Source organism: Lampetra fluviatilis, chromosome 33 (assembly GCF_964198595.1).
Source record: "Lampetra fluviatilis chromosome 33, kcLamFluv1.1, whole genome shotgun sequence".
NCBI lineage: Eukaryota > Metazoa > Chordata > Hyperoartia > Petromyzontiformes > Petromyzontidae > Lampetra > Lampetra fluviatilis.
In genome coordinates this window covers 5512236-5536768 of record NC_136307.1, presented here as the reverse complement: position 1 = coordinate 5536768, position 24533 = coordinate 5512236, and the positions used below count along the sequence as shown (strand labels likewise).

Below are 24533 nucleotides of genomic sequence, written 5' to 3'. Positions count from 1 at the left end.
TACTTTTTCCGTTCGTGCAATTTAAAAAAACACATTCCAACCACAGTAAGTCCGACTCAATGTACACCTTTTTATTTGTTACAGACGATGAAACTTCAGACGGTATTTATAACCATCGAACGTGTGGGGCGGGAAACATGTTAGGCATAAAAAACGAGGTTTAACTTTTGTAAGAAACCGGTTCAATACGAAGTCCATGGCATATCGACATACTAGTATGGCATGTTATTTACAGTAAATGGTGAAAACTTGTATTCCTCATTTTTGCGCATAATCTTCACAGTCGCGTGAAACATTCCATCGGTAAATGTTTAAAACTAACAAAAAATTACAAAAGTGTAAACACTACGGCAGGGTAGGAATGTTATCGGTATGTACAAAACTCATCGGGTGTTTTATGTAATGGTCTTTTTTTTCATTTTTATTCGCTAAGTGCAATGGAGCCGTAGGCCAGAGCCCCTTTTCAACTTGTTGACTTGAGGGACGCGACCGTCGATGATATGTGTGTCGCTGGTGGACCACGGAGAGAGAGAGAGGATGGGAGAGACGCGAGCTGAGATGGTGGGAGAACGCCAAGGAAATGATGATGGAGATGGAAAAGAGATGAGATGTGGAAGAGATGACCAGGCGAGACAGACTAGAAATGAGAGAGATAAGAGAGAGACACGAGACATTCACACGAGATGAGACGGCCTCCCGAGACACGATCGACCCAACCACAGCCCCCCTCTCACACCACGGAGATGTTGTCCATGGCACAGCCGCACTTCTCGACGATCATGTTGGGGAACTCGGCCACCTCAATCTCCGTGTAGTCGCCCTTCTTCACCAGGTACATCATGGGCAGCGGGGAGCTTTCCACGGGGGAGCAGTGGCGCGGCCCGTACATCGAGTGGAGGGGCCTCGGCTGTCGGCATCCGCCCGTGCAGCGGAACGCCTCGTAGCCCGCGGGCTCCAGCACCCAGTACTGGGTCCACGTGAGCTCGCGAAAGTTGATGAAGTTGTGGCCGCGGCAGCAGGCGTGGTCCGGGTGCGACGAGTCGAGTTCGCAGTCGCCTCGGCCGCTGTCCGGGGAGGGGGGGGGGGGTGGTGGGTGGGGAGGGGGGAACGTTGGGAGAGAGGTTACGAGAGGTCAGGATGATGATGATGATGAAAGGTTGCGATGATCAGGATGATGATGAAAGGTTACGAGAGATAAGGATGATGATGATGATGAAAGGTTGCGGAGATCAGGATGATGATGATGATGAAAGGTTGCGAAGATCAGGATGATGATGAAAGGTTACGAGAGATCAGGATGATGATGATGAAAGAGACTGCGATAGATCAGGATGACGATGATGAAAGAGGTTGCAACAGATTAGGATGATGATGATGAAAGGTTACGAGAGATAAGGATGATGATGATGATGAAGGGTTACGAGAGAACAGGATGATGATGATGATGATGATGAAAGGTTGCGGAGATCAGGATGATGATGATGAAAGGTTGCGGAGATCAGGATGATGATGAAAGGTTACGAGAGATCAGGATGATGATGATGATGAAAGAGACTGCGATAGATCAGGATGACGATGATGATGAAAGAGGTTGCGACAGATCAGGATGATGATGATAAGTTACGAGAGATAAGAATAATGATGATGAAAGGTTACGAGAGAACAGGATGATGATGATGATGATGATGAAAGAGGTTGCGACAGATCAGGTTGATGATGATGAAGTATCGTCTTCGGGTTTGATCGTCTTGAATGATCGTTGTCGCTATAACAGAACGTTTTACGCGATCTGACACATAACAACTTTTTGTCGTGAATATTATTGGTCGCGAAAGCCTACATGTTACATTGTCAACAACACTGTCTTAAAAGGAAAATATAATACTCATCATCGTCGTCGTCGGTCCCAAGGTTCCACCATCCAATATTCAGTGACAAATATAATTTATTTACAACTGCGCTTTGTGTGTATCGTCCTCGCCCCGCGCCTCCGATGAGCACGCTTGGCTCCGTACGTTGCGCAAACAGTTCAACGTCATGTACCGTGCGTACACCCAACACGACAACTCGGGCCGGGAACTCTTCTTACCCGTACTCGGCCAGGTTGAGGGTGTACACCACCAGCTCGGGCTTGCCCATGGGCGGATGTTCGCCGGTCTCCTGCGGTGTGAATCGCACCAGCGAGGCCATGTGGGCGGCGTGGCTGCCCGGCCGCTCGCCCTCGACGCGCACCTCCAGTCGTAGGGGAGCGTCGCCTCGCTGCTGCTGCCAGTGCTGGACGGCCTGAGTCACGTCAAAGCCCTTCCAGCCAGAGTCACCCACCGGCACGAGTCTGCGCGCGTGTGTGGTGGTGGAGGAGGACAGGGGGGGGTAGAGATCAAGACGAGTCTCGTTTGCGCGAGGGTGCCTGTGATTCACCAAAATTACAAGCAAAAAAGATATATATACAGCAATGAGGAAGATAGAAATCGAGGCAAAACTATGGTCGCAAAATGTAAATACATGTTAAATAATATATTATCTGGAGTGTATTTGGGTTGCAGCAGATTATTATGGCTGTGACATGATGAATGCACCGACATAGCCAATCAAAGCAAGTTGTCACGTGGGCTAAGTTGCCCACAAATAGATTTTATTTTTCAGCAAAATGGGAAGGAGTGTTGAAAAGCAAGAAAAACCATGGGGGGGGTTTTTTGTTGCATTAGCTGTGAATAAAAGCGAAGCTCCCGTGTGTGAGAGCGCGTCCCTGATACGAGACGGGTTTTGTTCACAGGATTCCCCCACGCGAATGCGTTCATTCGAGTTTTCCACAGAACGAACACTTCTCAGCGGCACGACAACAATTACCCCCGGCGACTTGCCCACACACACACATACACCCCAAGCCACGTGTTTGCTTGCTTGCTTGTATAATTTCTCCATCAAAGATACTTGCGGGCGAATCTAATCGACGGCGCTTGGCCGTACGCGGCTCACCTCGAGTCGACCAGGGTGGAGCGGTTCATCGCCCCGACGAGCGGCTCCTCCAGCCAGAAGACGCTGACGCGCGCGTGATTGGCGGGCCGCGCGTGTCTCCTCTGCGCCGCTGCGCTGAAGGCCCCGCCGGGCGCCGTCTTGAAGAGGCGAAGCTCCACCAGCGTCACCTCGCTGTTGTCCGGGATGCGGTCCCTCATGTCGAACGTCAGCCGCTGGCGCGTCGCGTCCTCGAACACCACGTCGCCCGCAATGTCTTGGGGGAGGACACACACACACACACGAGCGCGCGCGCGTCTCGTTAGACGCGATTGCACCGCGGCTCTAAGTGGCCCTTGCTCATAGAACATCGACCATTCATCCGAGGGCGTGCACCCGAGCTCGCAATGATATCATCGGGCCCGAGTCTGGTTTTATTAACGTTGTCACCTGGATGAGATGAGCTGGTGGTGGTGGGGTGGGGGGAGAGAGACCCGTCCGGGAAGTAACCTCTTGTGTTCATAATCAACCTCTTGTGTGATTGTTGCAAGACCCGGGGCTACGAGGTGGGCCCCAGATATACATATCTATTTACTTGCCCACTGCATATTGGGCGTGAGTCGCAGGATTCCCGGACGCGCTCACCACAGGCACCCATCAACATACGGCACAGAGTCTACATATGCGCCTGCGGAAACGCGGATGAACCCAGGCACGACCGCGCGCACGCGAATACACACTCACACCAATCAGCATATCCCTGTGTGTTTGTAACGCGGCGCACGAAGCATTGCGCCATCCAATGCACAATATATCCAAACCGAATTAGTATTGTTCCCAGTAAAGTTTCACCCACAAAGAGCGGGCCTCCTTCGGTTAAGTGAAGTCATTTCAAAGTCGAGAATATATCGACTCGCAGCAGAAGCGAGCTGAGTGGAGTTGTAACTCGAGCACACTCGACGGGAAATGCACTGAATGATTCAAAATCCATGTTGATTATGGAGAAGCTCACAATAGCTCGTCTGAACATGACCAACCTGCACGGAGATGGTGGCAGTGATGCTGATTGTGATGGCAATTTTGATGATTACGACGACGGCGGCGGTGGATGGTGACATTGCTCAGAAACAACAACAACAAAACCTCAACACATTCGTCAATAAGGGTCTGGCCTTAAAGGTATAGCAATATATAACGGGCGACATTTCTAGCGATAGCCCTTCACAGCGCTACATTAAAATACATGTAACAGGCGGGAGCTTCGGACAACGGCCCTCACTTCAGACCACACGGAACGTCGCCTATTATATATTTAGTTGTGTTTAAAAGCCCCTGTTATTGCCGAATGTCGCTACGTTTGTTTTGCCTGTGCACCGACGCCAACGCAGCATCACCATTTCATGTATTCACTTTACGCAATCTCTCTCTCTCTCTCACGTGCGCGCTCTCCCCAACTGCCTCGCGCGCACTGACCGTCCCATCTCACGCGAATCGCGCACCGCTTTGAAGCACGCCTCACCGCTCGCCAACGCTTCTCTCGCACGATGGGCCCTGCATGCGAGGTGGGTGCTCCTCGTGGTAACGGCGATCGTGGTGAACACGCATTCCTTCCCCCGCACTCTCACCTGCGTTGCCACGGAGTCCGCGGAAGATGCCGGCAAGACTCGGCAGGCTCCGACGACTCCTCTCGTGGTGTCTCTGCAGCATCGTCGCGTAGCGCGCCCGCACCGCGGCCGGAACGATCACCGATTCCAGATCCCTCTTCTCGATCCGCGGAGGTTCCTTCAGACCCAGGGCCCCGAGCAGCGAGGCCTTAACCTCCTCCTCCAAGTAGCCGTGGGCTCCAGGGATCACCACCGCCACCAACGCGACGATCATGATAAGCGCCATCGTCATCATCATTATGAGCACACGAGACAAGACAGAGCCAGATCGAATCGAAGAGGAGGCGAGGAGACGGTGATAGTTAAAGAGAGGCAGGTGGAAAGTTCGCGGGTTCGCGAAAATATGAGCAGCGGAGAGGGCTGGAGACAGGTGGCGACGGATCGGTGGCGGAGACTGACCACCTCTGCTGCGCGTGTCCCTGATTTATACGCAGGAGTAAGACGCGCAAAAAACGATTGAACTCCCCCCCAACCCCCATCGCCACCCACCGCCGCCCTTCATCTCTGACCGCCTCCCCCTCCCTCCCGCCAGTGTCTGGGCGGTGTATAATTAACGCCTCGCAATACACCACGTGGAACGGCTTCCTGGCCACGTTGAAGTGCACACCGGGCCGCTCTTTGTTGTTGAAGACTTCTCTCAGTCAGTTGACTGGTGGTGGTGATAATGATGATGCGGATAATTCTCATGGTAAAGGGATCCCACTTGTAATTGAGTATCGACAAGTGAGCGAGTCAAGGTAATTGTCATAAACACGTCTGTCGCGCACTCTAACCAGCCGCGATACGATGGAAACTAACAAGACTGATCAAAGCTTTATATAGAAAAACGCATTTTGCCAACGAACGCTGCCTTTAAGATGTTTATAATAGGAGACGTTTCCGGCAGTGGAACTTCTTCACAGCACATCGGAGCAGAGAGCTCCACCACCAAAATAATTCTCCGACGTTTTATATAAAGTGTGGTGGCAAAATAGACACTTAATAATAATAATAATTTACGGGTACGTGACATTTCTACTGCTGAATTAAGGTCTCCCCCTGGGCGTTGTTTGGCCATACTTCACCGCGCTGGTCAGTGAGTGCGGACTGGTGAAGGGGGGGGGGACCCAGGTATGGGATTCAGATCATGTCACTCGCCACTGATGTGAGTCGTGTCCGGAAATCGCAGACATGGTTTGTCGCAGTCAAAGCGCAATGCGTGAAGCCACTGCACCCACCGCTCCTCCCGATTATATATATATTTTTTGACTTTTAAACAACATTTATTGCCACCAGCAGCAAAAGCACTGGAGGCGATTTCAATATGAAATACAGTCACCAGTAAACAAAAGAAAATAAACGCTACAAATCGACGCGCGATTATATTATATTATATTACGCGGCATGCAATCTGCCAGAGATGTCAACGTTTCCTTTTGAGCGTTGGGGGGGGGGCACTCTACCTTTCGTAAAAATGATTCAACACACACTTTACAATAACACTTCGTTAAAAGTGCCCTTTTAATCAGAGACTCGCTGTGGAGGGAAAACCCGACCACAATAACACATCGCCACCGTGATCCCCCCTCGCCTGGTGTGCAGGAGGTGGTGGATTCGATCTCGACTCTGACGCCTGCTGTATGTTTGAAGTTTGTGCGTCTCTCCACGTGGTCGTGTGGATTTTTTTTAGGGTCCTACGTTTTTTCCTCTCCACTTTTAGAATCAACATCACGCATTCAGAGTCTTGGGCTGCTATACATTTCCAAATGATAAGCCACTTATTGGAGCTACCATTTGCGGCCAGGTCGTTTCTGAAAAAAGTTGTATGGCTCTTTTGACTTTACCTGGGAAAAAAAATTGTATAGTGGTAAGCGTTCCGATGTTGTTTATGATTTCGCTTGGCCGTTAAGATAAGGAAAGTGAATGAGACGCGTCTCTCTTTTGACTTAAACCAACTTTGGCAGCCTCAGCGGGAATTTATTCTCCTTGTGTCCTTCAGACTAATCACACTCCACACGAAATCGCCCTCCACTAATTGCCCCCCGCCCTCCTCCCACCCGGCTTGTGTATTGCAAGGATCGTGGTAGGAGGGGAAAGGCGGTGGGCGACACGGGGGTGAGGGCGAGCACGTGGATGGGATTATGTTGTCTGCTTGAGTCTGGAGGAGGGAGACGTGCAGTCGTGGAAAAGGGAAGAAAGCAATCATTCGGAAGCGGACGCTACATTTTTTGTTGTTGCGCAGACGTGATTGTGTATTGGACACGGGCAGGCTTGCGCTCGGAACTCAGACGTGCAACGTCCGAGTGACAACCGTGACTTATGTAACCTCCCCGCCATCGATCTTAACTCTCCATCACTCCACCCATCGCTCTAAGCATCCACGCGTCCATCCATCTGCTCGGCCATTATACCATCCACTCACGCAAACACAATTTTTTCTATCTATCCATCCATCTATCCACGCATCCATACATTAATTTATTTATCCATCCATCCAATCTGTAGATATCTCCGTATCAGATGAGTATTTTTTTGCACACTCACCTGTACACACGTACACACCACCGAGATTCATATGTTCGCCATGGTGGTGGTGATGATAATGGTATTGCTACAAAGGAATTTATAGGAGACAATACAACTTTTAAAATATATGGGCCTGCTGTATGTCGGGTTACAATAGACGTATATTGAGCACACACATAATATAAGTTTATTGACCGCACAAATCATAGATCGTTTATTGACCACACAAATCATTGAAGTGTATTGACCATACTTCATCACGCTGGTTCGGATATTCACGACCGGTTCAGATATCACTCGCCACTAACGGTAGCCGTGGCCGGGAATTCAACTCAAACGGTCGGGTTCATAGTGCAGGGCTCTACCCAACTCTTCCTCCGGTCCACCAGCAAAACACAATATTTGTGGGACCGATTTATTTATATGGCCGACGTAGAAACAAAATTCGGTTATCTTTTCAGCCGATCAAAAAAACACATTGCTAATAATACTTATTGCAATTGCAGCCCTCCGAAATAGGCGTAAGTATGCGTTGGCAGTGGTGGCACGAACACAACACATACAATTACATCAATAGATTCGTCAATATCACCGCGGCCTTAAATATAAAAACATATAAAAGGCGATGTTTCGGGTCTATTGGCCCTCCTGGACATCACCTATTATATATTAAATGTAAGCTCACCGCTATAATTGGCGAAACTGTTTGATTCTGTTCTCCCGAGTCTAGTTTATCCCCGCAGATGTTGCACGCCAAATGCTCCACGCAAACTGTGGACAACCGGACACCTCGTGGCGCTGCCTGGCGGGTCTCCTCCTTGTTAGCACGTGAGAGCGAGACAGACGCTCATTAGAGTGTCTGTGACAGTCGGTCGCCTCGGTCTGGCCGAGGAGCGATTCCTTTCCTGGGAAAATTGTTTATTTAGACAGAGGTCAATCACCCCCGGTTGTTTTTTTTAGGACGAACTCCCGTCTCGTGCACAGCAGAGACCCGGGGTGATATGTCCAGCAGTCTGACTTTTTCTTCCGATCAACGCTTCCGTCACCGGCATCGCCAGCGTGTGTATTGCGTCTGCCGAGTAACGACGATGATTGCGATTCGCGGAACCTTTTACATACACACCATGCTCAATACTGGGTTAGTCGCCAGTAGTCGCGGATACATAATATGGATTACAATCCTAAATTAGTATTACTACCGTAAGGCGGGACTCTTCTTATTCATGACGATGTTGGTTGGTGGCGAGCGAACTTCGCCGATTCTGTTATCTGGAATCTAACCATGAACTGATGAGCACTGGGGATGCATTTCCTAGTTCATGGGACAACACCCCATCAATTTACAAATGATCAGTGCGCCGTTTCGCGCTGTGGCCAGCTTCAAAGTCCTTTCTCTAATGTACAAAGCGGCACGTCACCACTTGCCCCAAATAATCACTTTGAAAGTCAACGGCAGTCGCTTGACAAAGGGAAACAAAATCCATTACTTGGTTTATTTTGATGTCAAAACAAATCACAAGAAGAAGACAAAAGGCGGCATCTATCTGATGACGCCTGCACAACTGCAGGCGTGCTGTAAATCACGCATACCAAAGGCTGCTTACTCACTTGCATCAACCTATACGGCGATGCTTCTGCTGCGATGGCAGTGTTGCACAAGCACGCATAACAAAATAGCAGCAACTGAACACGTTCTACAATAACACTGTGGCCTTATAAGTAAGAATATTTAAGAGGTGACGTTTCGACCAATGTCCCTGATTCATATACAGTAACATCAACAGAAAGGCCAGGTAGCGAGTAAATAATAATAATAGTTGTTGTTGTTGTTGTTATTCTTGGTTCTTTCGGTAAAGTCACGTAGAAGGGAAATAATAAAATAATAAAAATATAAAACAATACAATTCTCAAAATGTAAGTTGTTGTTGAAACTGCACGAAACCCCATGGGACCTGATACCAATCACATTCTCACAACGTATTGACATAGGGGCCGTCCATAAATGACGTCACGCGATTTTTGACAATTTTTGACCCCCCCCCCCTTTGTCACACATCGTCCCAAATGTCTGACCCCCCCCCCCCCTTAGGTGCGTGACATCATTTATGGACGGCCCCATACGAATCGTTACCTGTTTCAGTAGCCATTCAGTAACAGACCAACTTCGTAAACCGATTTGTATTAAAGGTGAAATTAAAACACAATGCATCACGCGTAAACCACGTGGCAATGTTCATCAAACTTAGTAACGACGCCCCCATTCGTTCGACCCGCGCAAGCCACGCGAGAGCGTAGCCAGTGGACAAATCTTCAGCGATGTGGGGACGACCAATTCATTTCGGCAGGATTCAAAGGGGGGGATGTTGATGAATGTTAGAACTCAAAGGGGACAGTGGCCGTAGTAACGACGTTATCAGCTCAATCGGTCAAGTGCCCCCCCCCCCCCCCCAATATTTGATTTGTCTCGCACGGTGGCACCGAGACACTTGGTTACAACTTCGCGGACGCCGTTACGCTCACGGTCTCGAACATTTTAAACCGCGTTTGTATCGTTGTTGTTGTTGTTCTTATTCTTTTACGCTGTTGTTGAAGGTGGTTGTAAAAGGGGCCCCAACTCGGAGCTTTGGCCATCAAAGCCACGCGAACAGCGCGACTGCATAGGGGCTTTAAAACATCTTTCATTCCAGTAGCTTGCAAGCAGGATATATACATTTACATGAGACGAAACAATATTCATCATACTCTTCACCCATCATCATCATCACCACCACCGCGATCGTTCGCTATGCTGATGACAAAATAAAAGGTTTCCCTTACCCTATCCGGCAATAATACAGGAGGTGTTCTTGGTTCTTTCGGTAAAGTCACGTAGAAGGGAAATAATGAAATAATAAAAATATAAAACAATACAATTCTCACGACGTTTCGACTGCAACACAAGCATGATGATTGCTTGTGTTGCAGTCGAAACGTCGTGAGAATTTTTATAGTTTTATATTTTTATTATTTTATCATTTCCCTTCTACGTGACTTTACCGAAAGAACCAAGAATATGAATCCCTGCAGTCACGAAAGCTTTAAATAAAAATTTAATACAGGAGGTGTTAAGATGTTCAAATACCAAATATACATAATAATCCATAATAGAAGTGTTTTGGGTTAGATCGCGCAAATATATAAATGTGTCGTTAAAACCCGCCACCACCCGACACAGCCAACTAGTAAGGGTTGTCACGTAAACAGAACGTGGACAATTCGTCACTAGTACAGCACTAACCGGCGTGTTGGAGAGCCAAGCCACAACATTTACAATCTGAGTACGACGTTTCGCCAGTAATTACAACTAGCTTCATCAGGCGACAGCCAAATTCGTGGAAAAGTCTTACTGTTTCGTTCCTTATGCAGAGGCCTAGATGTGGTGACCACGCTTCTGCGCTCTTGCGCCAAATATACACCTATCGCAAAGAATGCTGACGACTTGTGCTTGCCACAAATGAACCACGGTACCTTGCTGGTCTTGCCAAGGAGCATACACCATCACCACGCGATCTCCTTTCATCCTCGCAGCAGCAGAAGCGGCTTTTGGCTAACCATCGAACAAAGGCGGTCACCGCATCGCACGGTTTCAGATGCGCTTCTGCGGCCGTCTGGAACGCTCTTTCTTCCAAAATTAGGAAGCCAGCAGAGCTATACACTTTAAAATCTCATTTCTTTAGAACAGCTTTTTTGTTTTTAGTTTATTGTCTTTCGCCCATACCTCCGATTAGCACAGTTGGCGACGTACGGTGCGAAAGAAGTTCAACATGCAGTAATACATCAAGTTTCGCATTCACCACACCTGTCATTTTTGCCGGGCAAGGGAAAAGCCGTTTATTTTTCATCATCTTGATACCGGCAAAAAGGGGGTCCCATCGATGTGCATTCTGCTGCTGAGTACTCTGGAACATCTAACGGACTCGATGCCCGATTTACAAATGCGAAAGAGGCATCAAAGCGACACGCGCCGCGACTCCTCACACGAAGAAGATGCCGTGGAGTAGGGCTGAGGCTTTTGAGATTACTACTGTACTCGAAAATAAATAACACAATACAGGTTGTTTTGGGTTAGATCGCCTCTTTGCGCAATCTAACAAAAAAATGTGTATTATGGATATTGGTTGCGAAAGCCTACGTGTTAAACTGGTTAACTTAAACCAGTTTAACACGTAGGAAATCGCAACTAATATCCATAAAATACAGGTATTTTTGGCTTTTTTTCGGTTAGATCAAGTAAATATAAATGTGTCATTAAACCCGCCAACACCCGACAATAGCCAATTAAATTTCGATATAAAGCTTTCGTGACTGCAGGGATTCATCTTCTTGGTTCTTTCGGTAAAGTCACGTAGAAGGGAAATAATAAAATAATAAAAAGACAACATAATTATTATTTTATTATTTCCCTTCTATGTGGCTTTACCGAAAGAACCAAGAAGAATAACCAATTAGTAAGGTTTGTCACGTAAACAGAAACATGCCAATTCGTTACCAAGTACAGCAACACCGGTGTGTTGGAGAGCAAATCCACAACATACTTAAACCACTTTAGAAAATTTTACATATTTACAAAATCCACACCGGGGCGCTATCGGCACACGGCGCGATACTGCGAAATAGCTGAACTTTCTTTGTGTCAGCCCGCCGCGGTCCAGCAAACTTTGATGATATAGCAGACTTTGATGACAACAACAAACGAAATACAGCAGCGGCGTGCCTGAAAATGAGCGTTTTACATCAGCGGGCATTACGCCTCGTGACGTGCATCAAAAGCGTGAACGGCGACGAAGAAGAGGGAAAGAAAATAGAAAAAGTTCACAAAGACGCGCCGGCAATAATTGTCTGGGCATTGCGCATTCGGAGAACGCGCGTCCACCATTCATGGCCTTGGAGCATTGCGTCTCTTCAGGGGCAGAGTTTAGGGGGAAGGGCACGGAGGGCAATGCCCCCCCCCCCCCCCCCAAAACTGGGCACTTTTATTAATTTCATTTCAGTTACTTAATTTGGAGCTTTCGTGACTGCAGGAATTACTCTTTGGTTCTTTCGGTAAAGTGACGTATAAAGAGAAAATAATAAATTAAATACTAGCATACGACGTTTCGATTGCAACACAAACAATCATCATCAGGTATAAATGAAATAGAAACACAAATCTAGTATACTTAGAAATGTAATGTAATACAACAGAGAGTCGGATAACATAACAGTCAACACCCTACCTGGTTGATTACGTTCTTCCTGAGAATGCTAAATTTGAGAGAGAGATAAAACACAGAACCAGAGACATATAGACAGACATATAAGCACAGACAGATATGCTAGTATTTAATTTATTATTTTCTGTTTATACGTGACTTTACCGAAAGAACCAAAGAGTAATTCATTTCAGTAGTTTACAATTAAGATCATAAATACATTCATTATATGCACCCGCGATTACTAATGTAAGGGACAAAGCGAACGCCCTCCCCCACACCAAATAGAGAAGTCAGACTCCGCCTATGCATCTCTTACATAACAGTCTGGGAATGCGCATTCCTGAATGGTAAGTTGTGAGCCACTGTTGGATTCATCTTCATCTATAATTTACTCGCCTTTCAGTACGTGCGGTACCGTAACGCATCGCGATTAATAAACCTCACCCTCTCGTCGCCATCATTCGACTTTTGAAGGGTTTATTGTTGTTTTGCCCGTGAGTGGCTTCACGCATCAGCTTATTTGCCCGAAATTAGCCGTGGGCCGTCTTCTACCTGATAATTGTTTTTTTACCCTTTTATCTGGCAACAAAACTGACACTTTTTTTTTTACAAGGAGTCATGTTTGCATAGACCACAATACCTGCAGTCATAACGCAAACAAAAAACACAACTCTGATAATGTATGCACTGTCCTTGAAGCTGATTGGTCCACACCCGAGACAGCTTTCCTTAGAGCCTAGTCTCACATGGTGTTGGACCAGATGACGCCAAAATGCGTCATGACTGCAGGTATTGTGGTCTATGCAAACATGACTCCTTGTAAAAAAAGGTGTCAGTTTTGTTGCCAGATAAAAGGGTAAAAAAACTATTATCATATTTTTTTACTGGCAAATGAGGTTCCAATGGTGTAAACGTCTTCTACCCCCCCACCTCCATCCGCCGTCAGCGGCCTTTCACGTTGGAGGCTGAGGAAGGCCCCCTTCCCGTCTATGCCCACCCTATAGCCTCACTCGCCTCCCCGCAGGTGATGTGGCCCTGCAGTTCGGCGGCCGTGGCATTAATCGTATTTGTAAATGGATGAGAGAGAAATAAAACCCCATCATAACAGAAAAAATTGTGCTGGCCGGACAACCATCAGTTTGCATAGTGCAGGCCGGAAATAAGAATCTAATTTTTCCATTATAGGGGTTTCTCGTTATTTACATTTGTGATTGCAGTGTTGGGTGGCATTAACCAAGTTAATTCGCATCATGAAGTGGGGGGTGAAAATTTGGTTCTCATAGTCCAGAGGCAGACTTTGCAACAGTGAGAATTGCTGATGAGGCCTAAACAAAGAAGAGAGATTTAATCGGATCACAGTTGTCTATCTTTGACCGCTGTCAGTCAGTCACATTCTTCAGCAACCGCTGATGGCTTTTGCATCACGCTGTGTTTTTTTCTTCTACAATTAGTTTAAAAGACAATACATATATTACCAGACAATGTTGTTTTTGTTTGCATGTTCACCACAAGTATATGTGGTTAATGCAGACAACATTCCGTGAAAAAAGTTTCTGTTTAGTGGCATTGCCGTTGTGCTGTTCGCCTTTTGGAGTTCTCTGTTCTCTGGTGTAACACTCTTTGAGACTAGGGGCCGTCCATAAATGACGTCACGCACCTAGGGGGGGGGGGGGTCAGACATTTGTGACGATGTTTGACGAGGGGGGGGGGGGTGAGAAATGTGACGTCACATCAAAATGCGCAACTTTAAATACATATAGAGTTATAGACAACACGTTCTACTTAATTAAATAGACTTTTTAATAAATGTTTTCTCCTACAACATCAGAGTGCAGCGCCACATTAAATATGCACTACAATCACAATAGTTTAAAGCGATTTGAAGCATGTTTTATATATTTTTGTTGGGGGGGAGGGGGCAGAGCTTTGTGACGTCACATTTGGGGGGGGGTCTGACTTTTTGTGACGCCGTATGACGAGGGGGGGGGGGTCAAAAATCGTTCAAAATCGCGTGACGTCATTTATGGACGGCCCTGAGGCCCTAAACAAGGCTGTCTCTGGTGTGGACCAGTTCCAAACACAATGCATATACTACCAGAGCATGTGTTCTTTGGTTTGCATGTTCACCACAAGAATATGTGGTTAATGCAGACAGGATTCCTTGAAAAAGGGTTTCAGTTTGGTGTTTTAACATCTTAACACAACTGTTTTATTGCCAGAAAGGGTAAACCCTATTCTCATTTGTTTATTTTTCTCTCCTTCAACTCCTTTTTAGTCGGCCGTGGAATTTCGAGCAGAACAGAAATGTTTTTATTTTGGAGAACTTCGTTCGGCCACGTCTCACTTTACGGAAGTTGCCAACACCGACTGCAGTTGTCGTTTATTCAACACGCTCTTGCCAACACACACGCACACACATCTGAAGGTTTCTATGTCCCCCAGATCTGGCAACGCTTGAACGTGGCACGCTGATGAGGAAGTCAGTGGGAGCGGGGGAGGCAAGGGGGGTGGACGGGGGGGGGGAGATATTCGCGGAGGAAAGGGCGGGTTCCTGCGGTGACGCAAGTCACGTCGTATTGCAGCAGAGACCTCCACTCTGCAGTGAGAGCAGCAGCAGCAGTGGCTACAACACACATCAGCAGCAGCAGCAGTGGCTACAACACACATCAGCAGCAGCAGTGGCTACAACACACATCAGCAGCAGCAGCAGTGGCTACAACACACATCAGCAGCAGCAGCAGTGGCTACAACACACATCATCAGCAGCAGCAGTGGCTACAACACACATCAGCAGCAGCAGCAGTGGCTAAAACACACATCAGCAGCAGCAGCAGTGGCTACAACACACATCAGCAGCAGCAGCAGTGGCTACAACACACATCAGCAGCAGCAGCAGCAGTGGCTACAACACACATCAGCAGCAGCAGCAGTGGCTACAACACACATCAGCAGCAGCAGCAGCATCAGTGGCCACATCACACATCAGCAGCAGCATCAGTGGCCACATCACACATCAGCAGCAGCATCAGTGGCCACATCACACATCAGCAGCAGAATCAGTGGCTACATCAGCAGCAGCAGATCATCTCCTGCTGTTCTGCAGCAGCATCAGAATCGGGCAGCAGTAGAAACAACAACAGCAGCAGCAGCAGCAACGAACGACTGCCAACGTCTGTGCCAAGTTGAAAGAGCAGTTTTTGGGGAGGCAAGGAACAGCGGTAACAAAAAATAATTGAAACAGCAGCAGCAGCACAACAACAAAAACGACGAGTACAAGCAAGCAAGCAAGCATCAGCTGCTGCTGCTGTTTGCTCATGCTGATCTCTCTAAGCAGACGCTGCTGCTGCTGCTGCTACTAACATCACGCGCGTTTCTTCCCTGCGGCTGCTGCTGCTTCACTCTTGACAAGTTGCCGAGTCGACAGACAGCGGACAGAGAGAGAGAGGAGAGAGACGCGTCGGTTGTTGAGAGCATCACAGAGAGTCTGAAACTGTGAGTAAAACAATACGAAGTCGGACCTGTGTTGTTGGCACGTGTTTGCGATTAATGAATACAATGCAGCGTGTACATTTTTTTGTAGTCGTACATTCCATCGTGTTATTTCTTTTTGAAGTGTTACAATTCATGGTAAAGTCGAGCCAACCGTGAGTGGCTTCACTCGTTAAAAGGAAACACTTTTTACAGAAGTGCGTTGGATGGAGACCATTGTAACAAATGTCTGCGTGTAAAATGAGTGTATCTCTTAGAGTCTCATACCCGTTTCTAAATGTGCTTATGTGTACGTATCAGGATGGCTACACACACGTGTGTGTGTGTGCAAAACCAAAAACACACGCTTCGCGGCCCTGGTTCGTATTATTCCGTGACCCGTTATGTAATCGCTGTCAATCCACTGCTAGATGATGATGAAGAACCTCCCCCATGTCGTTATGGGTCGTGTGAGACTTTGCTGCTATAAATGTCCACGTGATAAGCCACTTTGTTGAGCGATCATTTGTGGCCAGGTCGCTTCTGAAATAGAAGCTAATAGGTCGGTGAGCTTTACCTGGTAAGATAACAAAATATAGTTTTGTAGTTGTATTTCATGTATATATATTTGAAAGTGATTTGTTTACCTTTCCAATAGTAATGTACTCCTATCGTGTTTTTGTTTTCTTGTAACGTTCTGAATCCCATCTACTGGTACGTACGTGTGAAAAAGATCTTTATAGCTCATCGGATTTCTCCGGTATAAATACATTCTGATTCAGTGCGAGTTGGTTCAGGGCCGTGGGGCGAGGTTATGTAACAGATAAAGATTTAGAGGTCACGTTATGCCACATAAATGTCAACCCGTGGACTGGAATCAAACCCAGGATGCTGATTGATCTTCGAGCAACGCGCTAACCACCACACCAACGCTCCTCCACTCCAATCGCTACCCGTTTGTATAAGACAACACGGATCCATCCATGATCGTAATAAAACACTGAGAGATAGAAAGAGGGACAGACGCATGGATTACAGAACTCACTCACGTTCATGACATCATCCAAACTGAATATTAAAGTGAGTGGGCTTGGGGCAGGGCATGCACGTCGCTGGAAAGGGATGGCGGATGATGGATGCAGGTCAAGAATAACTACGGAATGTCAGCCGAGGAATGGAGTGCGTCGGATTCTAAGTCCATCGAGGAGACGAAAGCGATGAAATAAACCGGTGTCGTGCCGTTGCTCGGTATAAAGTGTTATTTGCATTTCAGGATGCCGAGGGACGCCGGATTGAGCACGGCCTCCGATGGTAACGACCGCGACGAATGCCTTTGGTCAATTTCAGAGGCAACGCACGGGGAGACACCATGGTGTACGGCATCACAGCGCGGCTGCAGAGGCAGCTGGACAAGGCGGAAGGCGTGGGCACCACGAGCGAGAGGTCCAGCAAACACCTGGGCCAGGACTTCGAGAAGATCCGGGGCTGGTGCCTGCAGAACGGCACCCTCTTTGAGGACGACCGCTTCCCCGCCACGGCCGCCTCCCTCGGCTTCAAGGAGCTGGGACCCGGCTCGTCCAAGACACGTGGAGTGCAGTGGCGTCGGCCTACGGTGCGTGGTGGTGGTGGCGATGTTGGTGGATGGTTGTGCTTGTTATGGTGGTCTTATGGATATCGATGTGGTTAGTTAGTGGAGGCATAGATGATGATGATAACAGTGTTGGTCGTGATGTTATGGTTGGTGGATGTTGTAGGATTGTTCTGGTATTGATGTTAATATTGCTGCTGCTGCTGGTCTTGGTGGTTGTTTGTGATTGTAATGGTGTTGTTATTGATGGCTTTGTTGTTTGTGGTGGTCGTGTGGTTAATCACAGTGATATTGGTGACGATGGAGTTGGGCATGAAGATGATGATGGATGTTTGGTAGTTATTGTAATCGTGTTTGTTGATGGTGTTGGTAGGGGTGGTGGTGGTAATCATTGTGTTGATGTTCATGGTAGTGATGAGAATTCAAATTAGAAAGTGATGGCAGTTGTGATGTGTTCATATTCATGGCTGCGGTGGTGAACTTGTGATGATTGTGATCGTGATGTTGATAGTATTAATGGTTGTGGTGTTGATAGTATTGTGGTTATTGGGTATCGTGATTATTGCATGTTTTGACAGATGCCATGGCAATAGTAGCAGTCGTGGCGATTATAACATCGATGGTGGTAATTTAATTTCTGATGGTAACGCTGAGCTGCATTGGCTTTCGATTGCTTAACATGCACATAAAAAGGTCGCACTCATTACACACTAACCGCTTGCCACAAATAAACCGGCAATACCTTGCTGATCTTGTCAAGGAGCATAATCCATCACGCGGAATCCGGTCATCCTTGCAGCGGCTTTTGGCTAGCCAGCGAACAAAGACGGTCACTGCATCGCACGCTTTCAGATGCACTTCCGCGCCCGTCTGGAAAAACTCTTCCTTACGATATTAGAGGAAGCCACTGGAGCTATGCACTTTGAAACCTCGATTGAACACTCATTTCTATAGAACTGCGTTTTTGTGTTTAGTTTATTATACTCCCCCCCCCCCGCACCTTCGATTAGCACGGTTGGCTACGTATGGTGTGAAAGAAGTTCAACACACATACATATTACGAAGTTTGGTGATTTAATCGTCAATATCGTTTAAAATATCGACCCTGTCTTCATCCTCATGCATTGATTTACAACATGATTTTAATTCTTGGCAATTCCCACCTCAAGGGCTTCTACTCTAGCAATGTGCACGTTGTTTAGCATGGCATTCACTAAAATTATGGATTATGCCTCACGAGGGTTGGATTATACGTGGTTACAGGCTCTCAACTTAAAAAAAAAGATCCATTCTTGGGCGTTGTCCCTTTAGTGTGTACAGTGTTGCACAACTACCGGGCCTGGTGTGACTCCTAACACTGTATTATGACCGCGTAACTTCGTGTCCGTGTGAATGTGCACGTGTGTTTTACATGCATTCATGACTAGAATTGAAACATGCCATTACCTTGTGTGTGTTTGCATGCTTTTGTCGGCAGCCATAGTGCAGCGGTTAGCAACCCGAGTTCAATTCCCACTCACGGCCAACACCAGTGACGATTATCTGAACCGGTCCTGGACCTCCCCTGTGTCGACTCCGCCTCAAATGAGTACACAGAGTGGCGTGTAAACATCTCCACTGGGGAGACAAAGGCGGCCGGGTCGTGGTGCTGGCCTCCCACATCCTCATGTGCCGTACCGGCCTACATCGGTGCTAATGGCTAGCAGCACTTGCCCCAAAAGTCTGTTCAGGCTATACGGGAGTTCTCTCTCTTTGCCTTGCTTGCTTTTGCACGTGTGGGTGTGTGTATAATCTGACCACCCCCCTCCCATTGTTTTTCTGTTACCTGCTGTGCTGCCCCCTTCACCGCTTCCCTCACTAACAGGAGATATGCTCAAACCCGCAATTCATTGTGGGAGGAGCGACGCGCACGGACATCTGCCAAGGCAGCTTGGGTGAGTTCCAGCGAGCCGCAACCCCATTTGGCATTCCCTTGCCTTGTCGCGCGAGATATACGCTGAAAAGACAAGCGGGATGCGCTAAGGTGCCTGGTGTAGTTTCTGCCCGGTGCTTGAGACCACGGTGGTTGTGCTGAATTCAGTGATTACCGCTCGGCTCCCGCGGTGTGTTCTCAAGTTGTGCCGTCGTGCTCTGTCTCCAGTAGAAATGGAGGTCCACTGCTCGTACAGTTCATGACAAGGCTTGCAAGCTCCACCTTCCGAATGATCGGGTTGCTCTGCATAGTGCCAAACTTTGTTTGCAGTCCTCGCTTATTCAGATAAAGAAGCGCAGCCCCACGTGGTCTTTTTTTCAATTGTCGAGCGCCTTCTTAAACCTGCTGTGCAGTCGCCCCCTATCACCCACTACTGAGCTCTGCAACACCTTCCTCCGTTTCATCGAAGGTTGAAAATATCTGATCCAGTGTTTCCTTCATTTTGTCTGAATCTGGTTTGGCCGAGTCTCCAGGAACTTTTGTGGGTTGCCCATTGGCTTATTTTTCAGGTGTCTCATCGACGGAAATTGTTAGCTCGAAGCCAATCACTTGTTTGTTCGATCCAAATCCCACGGCCCTTCCTGCGCAGCTACAACACAACCAAACCTAGTTCCCCAGCGTATTTAACAAACTTTCGACCAATCTCGAATCTTATCTTTCTGTTTTAAGATTCAGGAGTGTGCGGTTGCAACACACTTGCAAGACTACTGGACATTAAATGGGCTTTTAGAGCCCCTTCCATTGGGTTTCCGGGTTGCGCATTGTACGGAGAATGCCCTGGTCAAGGTCGCAAATGATTTTCTCATGGCTGCTGCCTCTGGCGCATCGTGTACACTATTTCTACCAGACCTGAGTGCAGCATTTTCAATTCTGTCGATCGTGGTGTCCTTTTGCCATGGCCTTGAGGCGACTGTTGGGGTGACCGGCATGGCACGTCTGTGGCTTCGGTCGTATTCGACAGGCCAGAGACACTTTGTGGCCCTAGGGCCCATCCTTTTTGTGATACTGGCCATGTCACGTTGTTGTCCCTCAGGGCACGGAGCGTGGTCCGGCGTTGTTTGGCATCTACGTGCCACTACTCGGTCAGATCGTTCAGCGGTATAGTAGTAAATACCATTGCTCTAGAGATGACACTTTAAAATGTATCAAAGTTGGATATCGCCCTGGCCCTTTCGTCTTTGATGTCATTCTGACCGCTATTCAAGATTTGGTTTCAGTCTGATTTTCTGCAGTTAAGCAGTTGCGAAAATAGAGATACTGCTGATTGTGGACTCTCAGCATCTACAATTTTGCTTTCGCACTTCCGGTTGTTAAAATGTCCGTGCTATTTTCCACTCGGCCCTATAATTTAAGGCTCGTAAAAAAAAACATCACCATCGCAGCTTTTTTTCATCTTAGAAAGATCGCTCGTCTGAGACCTTGTTTGTCCACTTCTCATGCGGAAAGGCTGACGCAAGCCTTTGTGTTTGCAAGGCTCAGTTATTGCAATGAGTTCTGTTTGGTGCCTCTGCCCAAGTCCTGGATAAATTGAAAATTCGTCCTTAACTCGGCTGCCGGAATCTTTTCAAGACTCCCGACGTTTGAACACATTAGTCCGGTCCTAGCTGATCTTCACTGGCTTGCTATAAAGTTCAGAGTGAAGTTAATGATTCTCCTTTTGACTTTGTAAGGCTCTCAAAAGCGGACAACCAAGTTAGCTCGCATATTTGCTGACCCCATATGCGTGGCCAATCCCGCAGGCTTCGCGCTTCGATAGCTGGTGCCCGAAAATTTCCATTTAAAGCTTTCGTGACTGCAGGGATTCATCTTCTTGGTTCTTTCGGTAAAGTCACGTAGAATGGAAATAATAAAATAATAAAATAAAACATAATAAGATAATTCTCACGACGTTTCGGCCACAACGCAAGCAGCCGTCCTCAGGTGAAGACCAGGTCTGTCGGGGAGACAGCGTCTGAATGAATGACGCTGTCTCCCCGACAGACCTGGTCTTCACCTGAGGACGGCTGCTTGCGTTGTGGCCGAAACGTCGTGAGAATTATCTTATAATGTTTTATTTTATTATTTCCATTCTACGTGACTTTACCGAAAGAACCAAGAAGCTGGTGCCCTGTGCTTTCCCCGGATTTGGCTCCACACAATGGGTGCTCCTGTTGTGCTGCTTCTTGGTGGCTCTGCAATGCCTTGCCCTCAGTGTTGTTTATGACCATGAGATGGAATTATTTTCTCTTTCTTTCAGTTCCATAAATGAGCTTCCATTTGTCTCCTTAGTTTTTCCTCCCATTTCTTCGTGATGTATACAGTGCCTTGAGTAACCTAGTAGAAAGGCGCTTTAGAAATGTAAGTTATTTTTATATTACCTGATCTTCTTCATGAAGAAGCTCCCGGCATGCAGAGCTCAAACGTCCAGCGTCATGCCGAGCAGCACACGGCACAACCCCAACACGCATCGGAGAGCTGCATAAGCACAGCCGGGAAAAACCTGCGCAGTAGTGACGTCCTGTACATTAGAGGGACTGCAACTCTGACCGGTGATTTCTGTAGAAGCCCCCGCTCAACCTTCACTCCGTGGTAGGTCGCTTCTTCTCCTCTGCTGCCCCCAAAGATTTACAAACTCTCTTCCCCCCCGCCCCAGCTATTTGTGCTGTCAACTCCCTTCCCCTGTTCCAAAAGCAAACTCGAAGAAAATGTTCTACTCAGTTTCAGTTTAATTTATTAGGATTTACCCTGTGAGCCATTCGGCTCTTGATTTGGGTTCAACCGCAAGAAACAATAAAATTACAAGATACACCTAAAATTCTTCTAGGCAATGACTGGCCACCTCTATGAAATAAACACGCCTACTGTTTCTGCTCAGTGTCTTGAGTTGCGGTTGCATTTGAAGGCCATAAAAATCCGAATTGTATTACACTGTGTGTAGCCATGCTGCAGCACTGGGTTATAAGACAAACAACAACAAACTTGCCAATAACTCTTGTGAACTTTACGCTCATAAACTTAAATAATTCTCGGCAGGCCTCACTTTCTTTGGCCAGTCAGCCTTAACAGGTAGGTAAGTAATGATGTAACGATCCATTCGTACGTGCATTGAATCATGAAACTCAATTATATGCTATGTATGTATATAATTGTTTTTTCCGGCCACGTGGCCTAGCAGTAGAGCAAGTGGCTTGCACTCAGAAGGTTGTGAGTTCAAATCCTGGTTGAGGGTTTACTCGGCCTATAATTGCTCTGGGGGTCGATACAATGAATTCCACTTTGTGGGGAAGTCAACCATGGTTCTCCTATGGATAGACTCGGCCCCGCTGTAGGAATGTGGAATTTCCACCACCGACTCAGGGCTTTGAACAATAGATGAGGGACCGCCTCAATGCTGCTCGTTGAGCGGCAAATCACTTTGACTTTGGCTATAAATATACAAACGGGGCATTTAGGTCAATGGAACAAGCAACATTTGGCAAAAGAGATATGAAAATCCTGAATAAATACAAACTTTAGATTACAAATCAGACCAGAAATAATATATATTTTTTTAATTGAATCGTCACTCCAAAATTAATTGCATCGACTCAATTGAGAGACCGATTCAGCAAACTATCAACACATTACCCCTCGTCAGCTTGGGCCGAACAAAGTCCTCCACTGTCACGGTCCTGTTGCCGCGTTTCGCCAGACTACTTCGGGGAAGTTATTCTCTTTAATTCCTTCCCGTCACTCATCTCAGCCCACCCCCTCACTGTGACCTGGTGCCATCTGACTTGCCCCGGCTGTCGCCATTTGCCAGGTGGCGCTTTTGAAATCCAATGACTCCCAGCGTTGGGATGGAGTACACTCTCTTTTGGGATGTTGGCTATCAACAACAAGGCAACTCCTATGACTAATTGGGAATGGGACGCAAGCGTAGGATTGATCACCCTGTCGCTGGCCGCCTTTGGGGAGGGTGTATAGTATGAAAGGCCGAAACACCCTAGGACCCAAAGGTTCACTACTGACGATGCGCTCCCCAAATTTCACCAGGCTCACTGTTCATGAACTCTTGGAAGTGCTTACACAAAGGATAGTAACATCTCATCCTGTGTTCTTTGGAATCTGAGATAGCAACTGGAAGAATGCCGGGTGAACATCGAGGCGCTGCTGGCAAGGGGTGGACAGCGACGGTGGAATGTGACCACGGAATCGTGAGCCGGAGATGGCACCAGAAGATGAAATCCCGACACTACAAACGGAGCTTCGATTTACTTAGCGTCTTAGTCTAAATGCATCCCAAGCTGCCGTACACAAACAGTGTGACGATTATATAAGATGGACACAAGCATGACCTTATAAATATGCACAGGTCTCCTATAAGCAATACGTCTTTGCACTGGTGGGTGTAAGTGTGAAACTTCTGACACAAGCACACATCGGATATAAGCACACTTAGGATATAAGGGGTTTGTTCATAGATTTCTTTAACAGGATATATATCCTGTATGTTCTGGAGAAGAGATGGTTAGAGGCAGAAGCGAAGAGGAAGGTCTGGAGCGTGTTTATGAACAGGGGCATGGTTCATCTTCTAGGTTCTTTCGGTAAAGTCACGTAGAAGGGAAATAATAAAATAATAAAAATAAAACATAATAAAATATTTTATTAAGGGAAATAATAAAACATAATAAAATATTTTATTATGGGAAATATTAAAATAATAAAAATAAAACATAACATAATTTATTATGTTTTATTTTTATTATTTTATTATTTCCCTTCTACGTGACTTTTCCGAAAGAACCAAGAAGATGAATCCCTGCAGTCACGAAAGCATTAAAAGGGGCATGGTTGTACATGACCCCGGTTCCTGCCGACAGGCACTGATGGAAACCCTTGGCAGGGCATTGAAAGGATATACAAGTGTTCCCCTTTGCGTAGGCTCAATTGTGTTCACTCGTTTGATTTGTAAAGCTCAGGTTTGACTTATTCACACTTTGTTTATTTGTATGTAAACAGTTGAATAGAGTCGGCGAGTGATTGCATTCGGACGTGAGTGTGCCAGCGATGTGGTCGGTCAGAGGAAACTTCGTTTTCATAATGTCGGACCGTTTATGAAAACGGATGCTGCACGCTTTGAGTTACGGTGGAGAAAAAATACCTGCGGAGAAGCAAGTCGCGGGCACAAG

The 24533-nt window shown here is 47.0% G+C and overlaps 2 protein-coding genes across 2 annotated transcripts in view; one reads left to right on the top strand and one right to left on the bottom strand.

The window, feature by feature from the left end:
• Nucleotides 1-159: 159 nt before the first annotated feature.
• Nucleotides 160-5003, bottom strand: LOC144944125 (left-right determination factor 1-like). The gene is made up of 4 exons (XM_078872204.1): nt 4578-5003; nt 2977-3229; nt 2090-2332; nt 160-1064 (listed from the first exon to the last, which is right to left on the bottom strand). Exons 1-4 carry the CDS (start codon nt 4852-4854, stop codon nt 731-733), a joined length of 1107 nt encoding a protein of 368 aa, XP_078728330.1. The 5' UTR covers nt 4855-5003; the 3' UTR covers nt 160-730.
• Nucleotides 5004-14867: 9864 nt separating this feature from the next.
• The window catches only part of LOC144943967 (calpain-1 catalytic subunit-like), a 49062-nt gene continuing 39396 nt past the window's right edge, over nt 14868-24533 (top strand). The window contains exons 1-3 of the mRNA XM_078871884.1: nt 14868-15847; nt 17171-17435; nt 19276-19345. Of these exons, the coding sequence (XP_078728010.1) occupies nt 17193-17435; nt 19276-19345 (313 nt within the window). The 5' untranslated portion in view covers nt 14868-15847; nt 17171-17192. The remainder of the gene's footprint in view (nt 15848-17170; nt 17436-19275; nt 19346-24533) is intronic.

Bases quoted from the DNA above. Each gene is read 5' to 3' on its own strand.
- LOC144944125 (XM_078872204.1), bottom strand. From the start codon at position 4,854: ATGATGATGACGATGGCGCTTATCATGATCGTCGCGTTGGTGGCGGTG. The intron at 2,333-2,976 runs GTGAGCCGCGTA...ACACGCGCGCAG, and splicing joins TCCACCCTGGTCGACTCGAG to ACTCGTGCCGGTGGGTGACT. The intron at 1,065-2,089 runs GTAAGAAGAGTT...CTCCCCGGACAG, and splicing joins CTCAACCTGGCCGAGTACGG to CGGCCGAGGCGACTGCGAAC.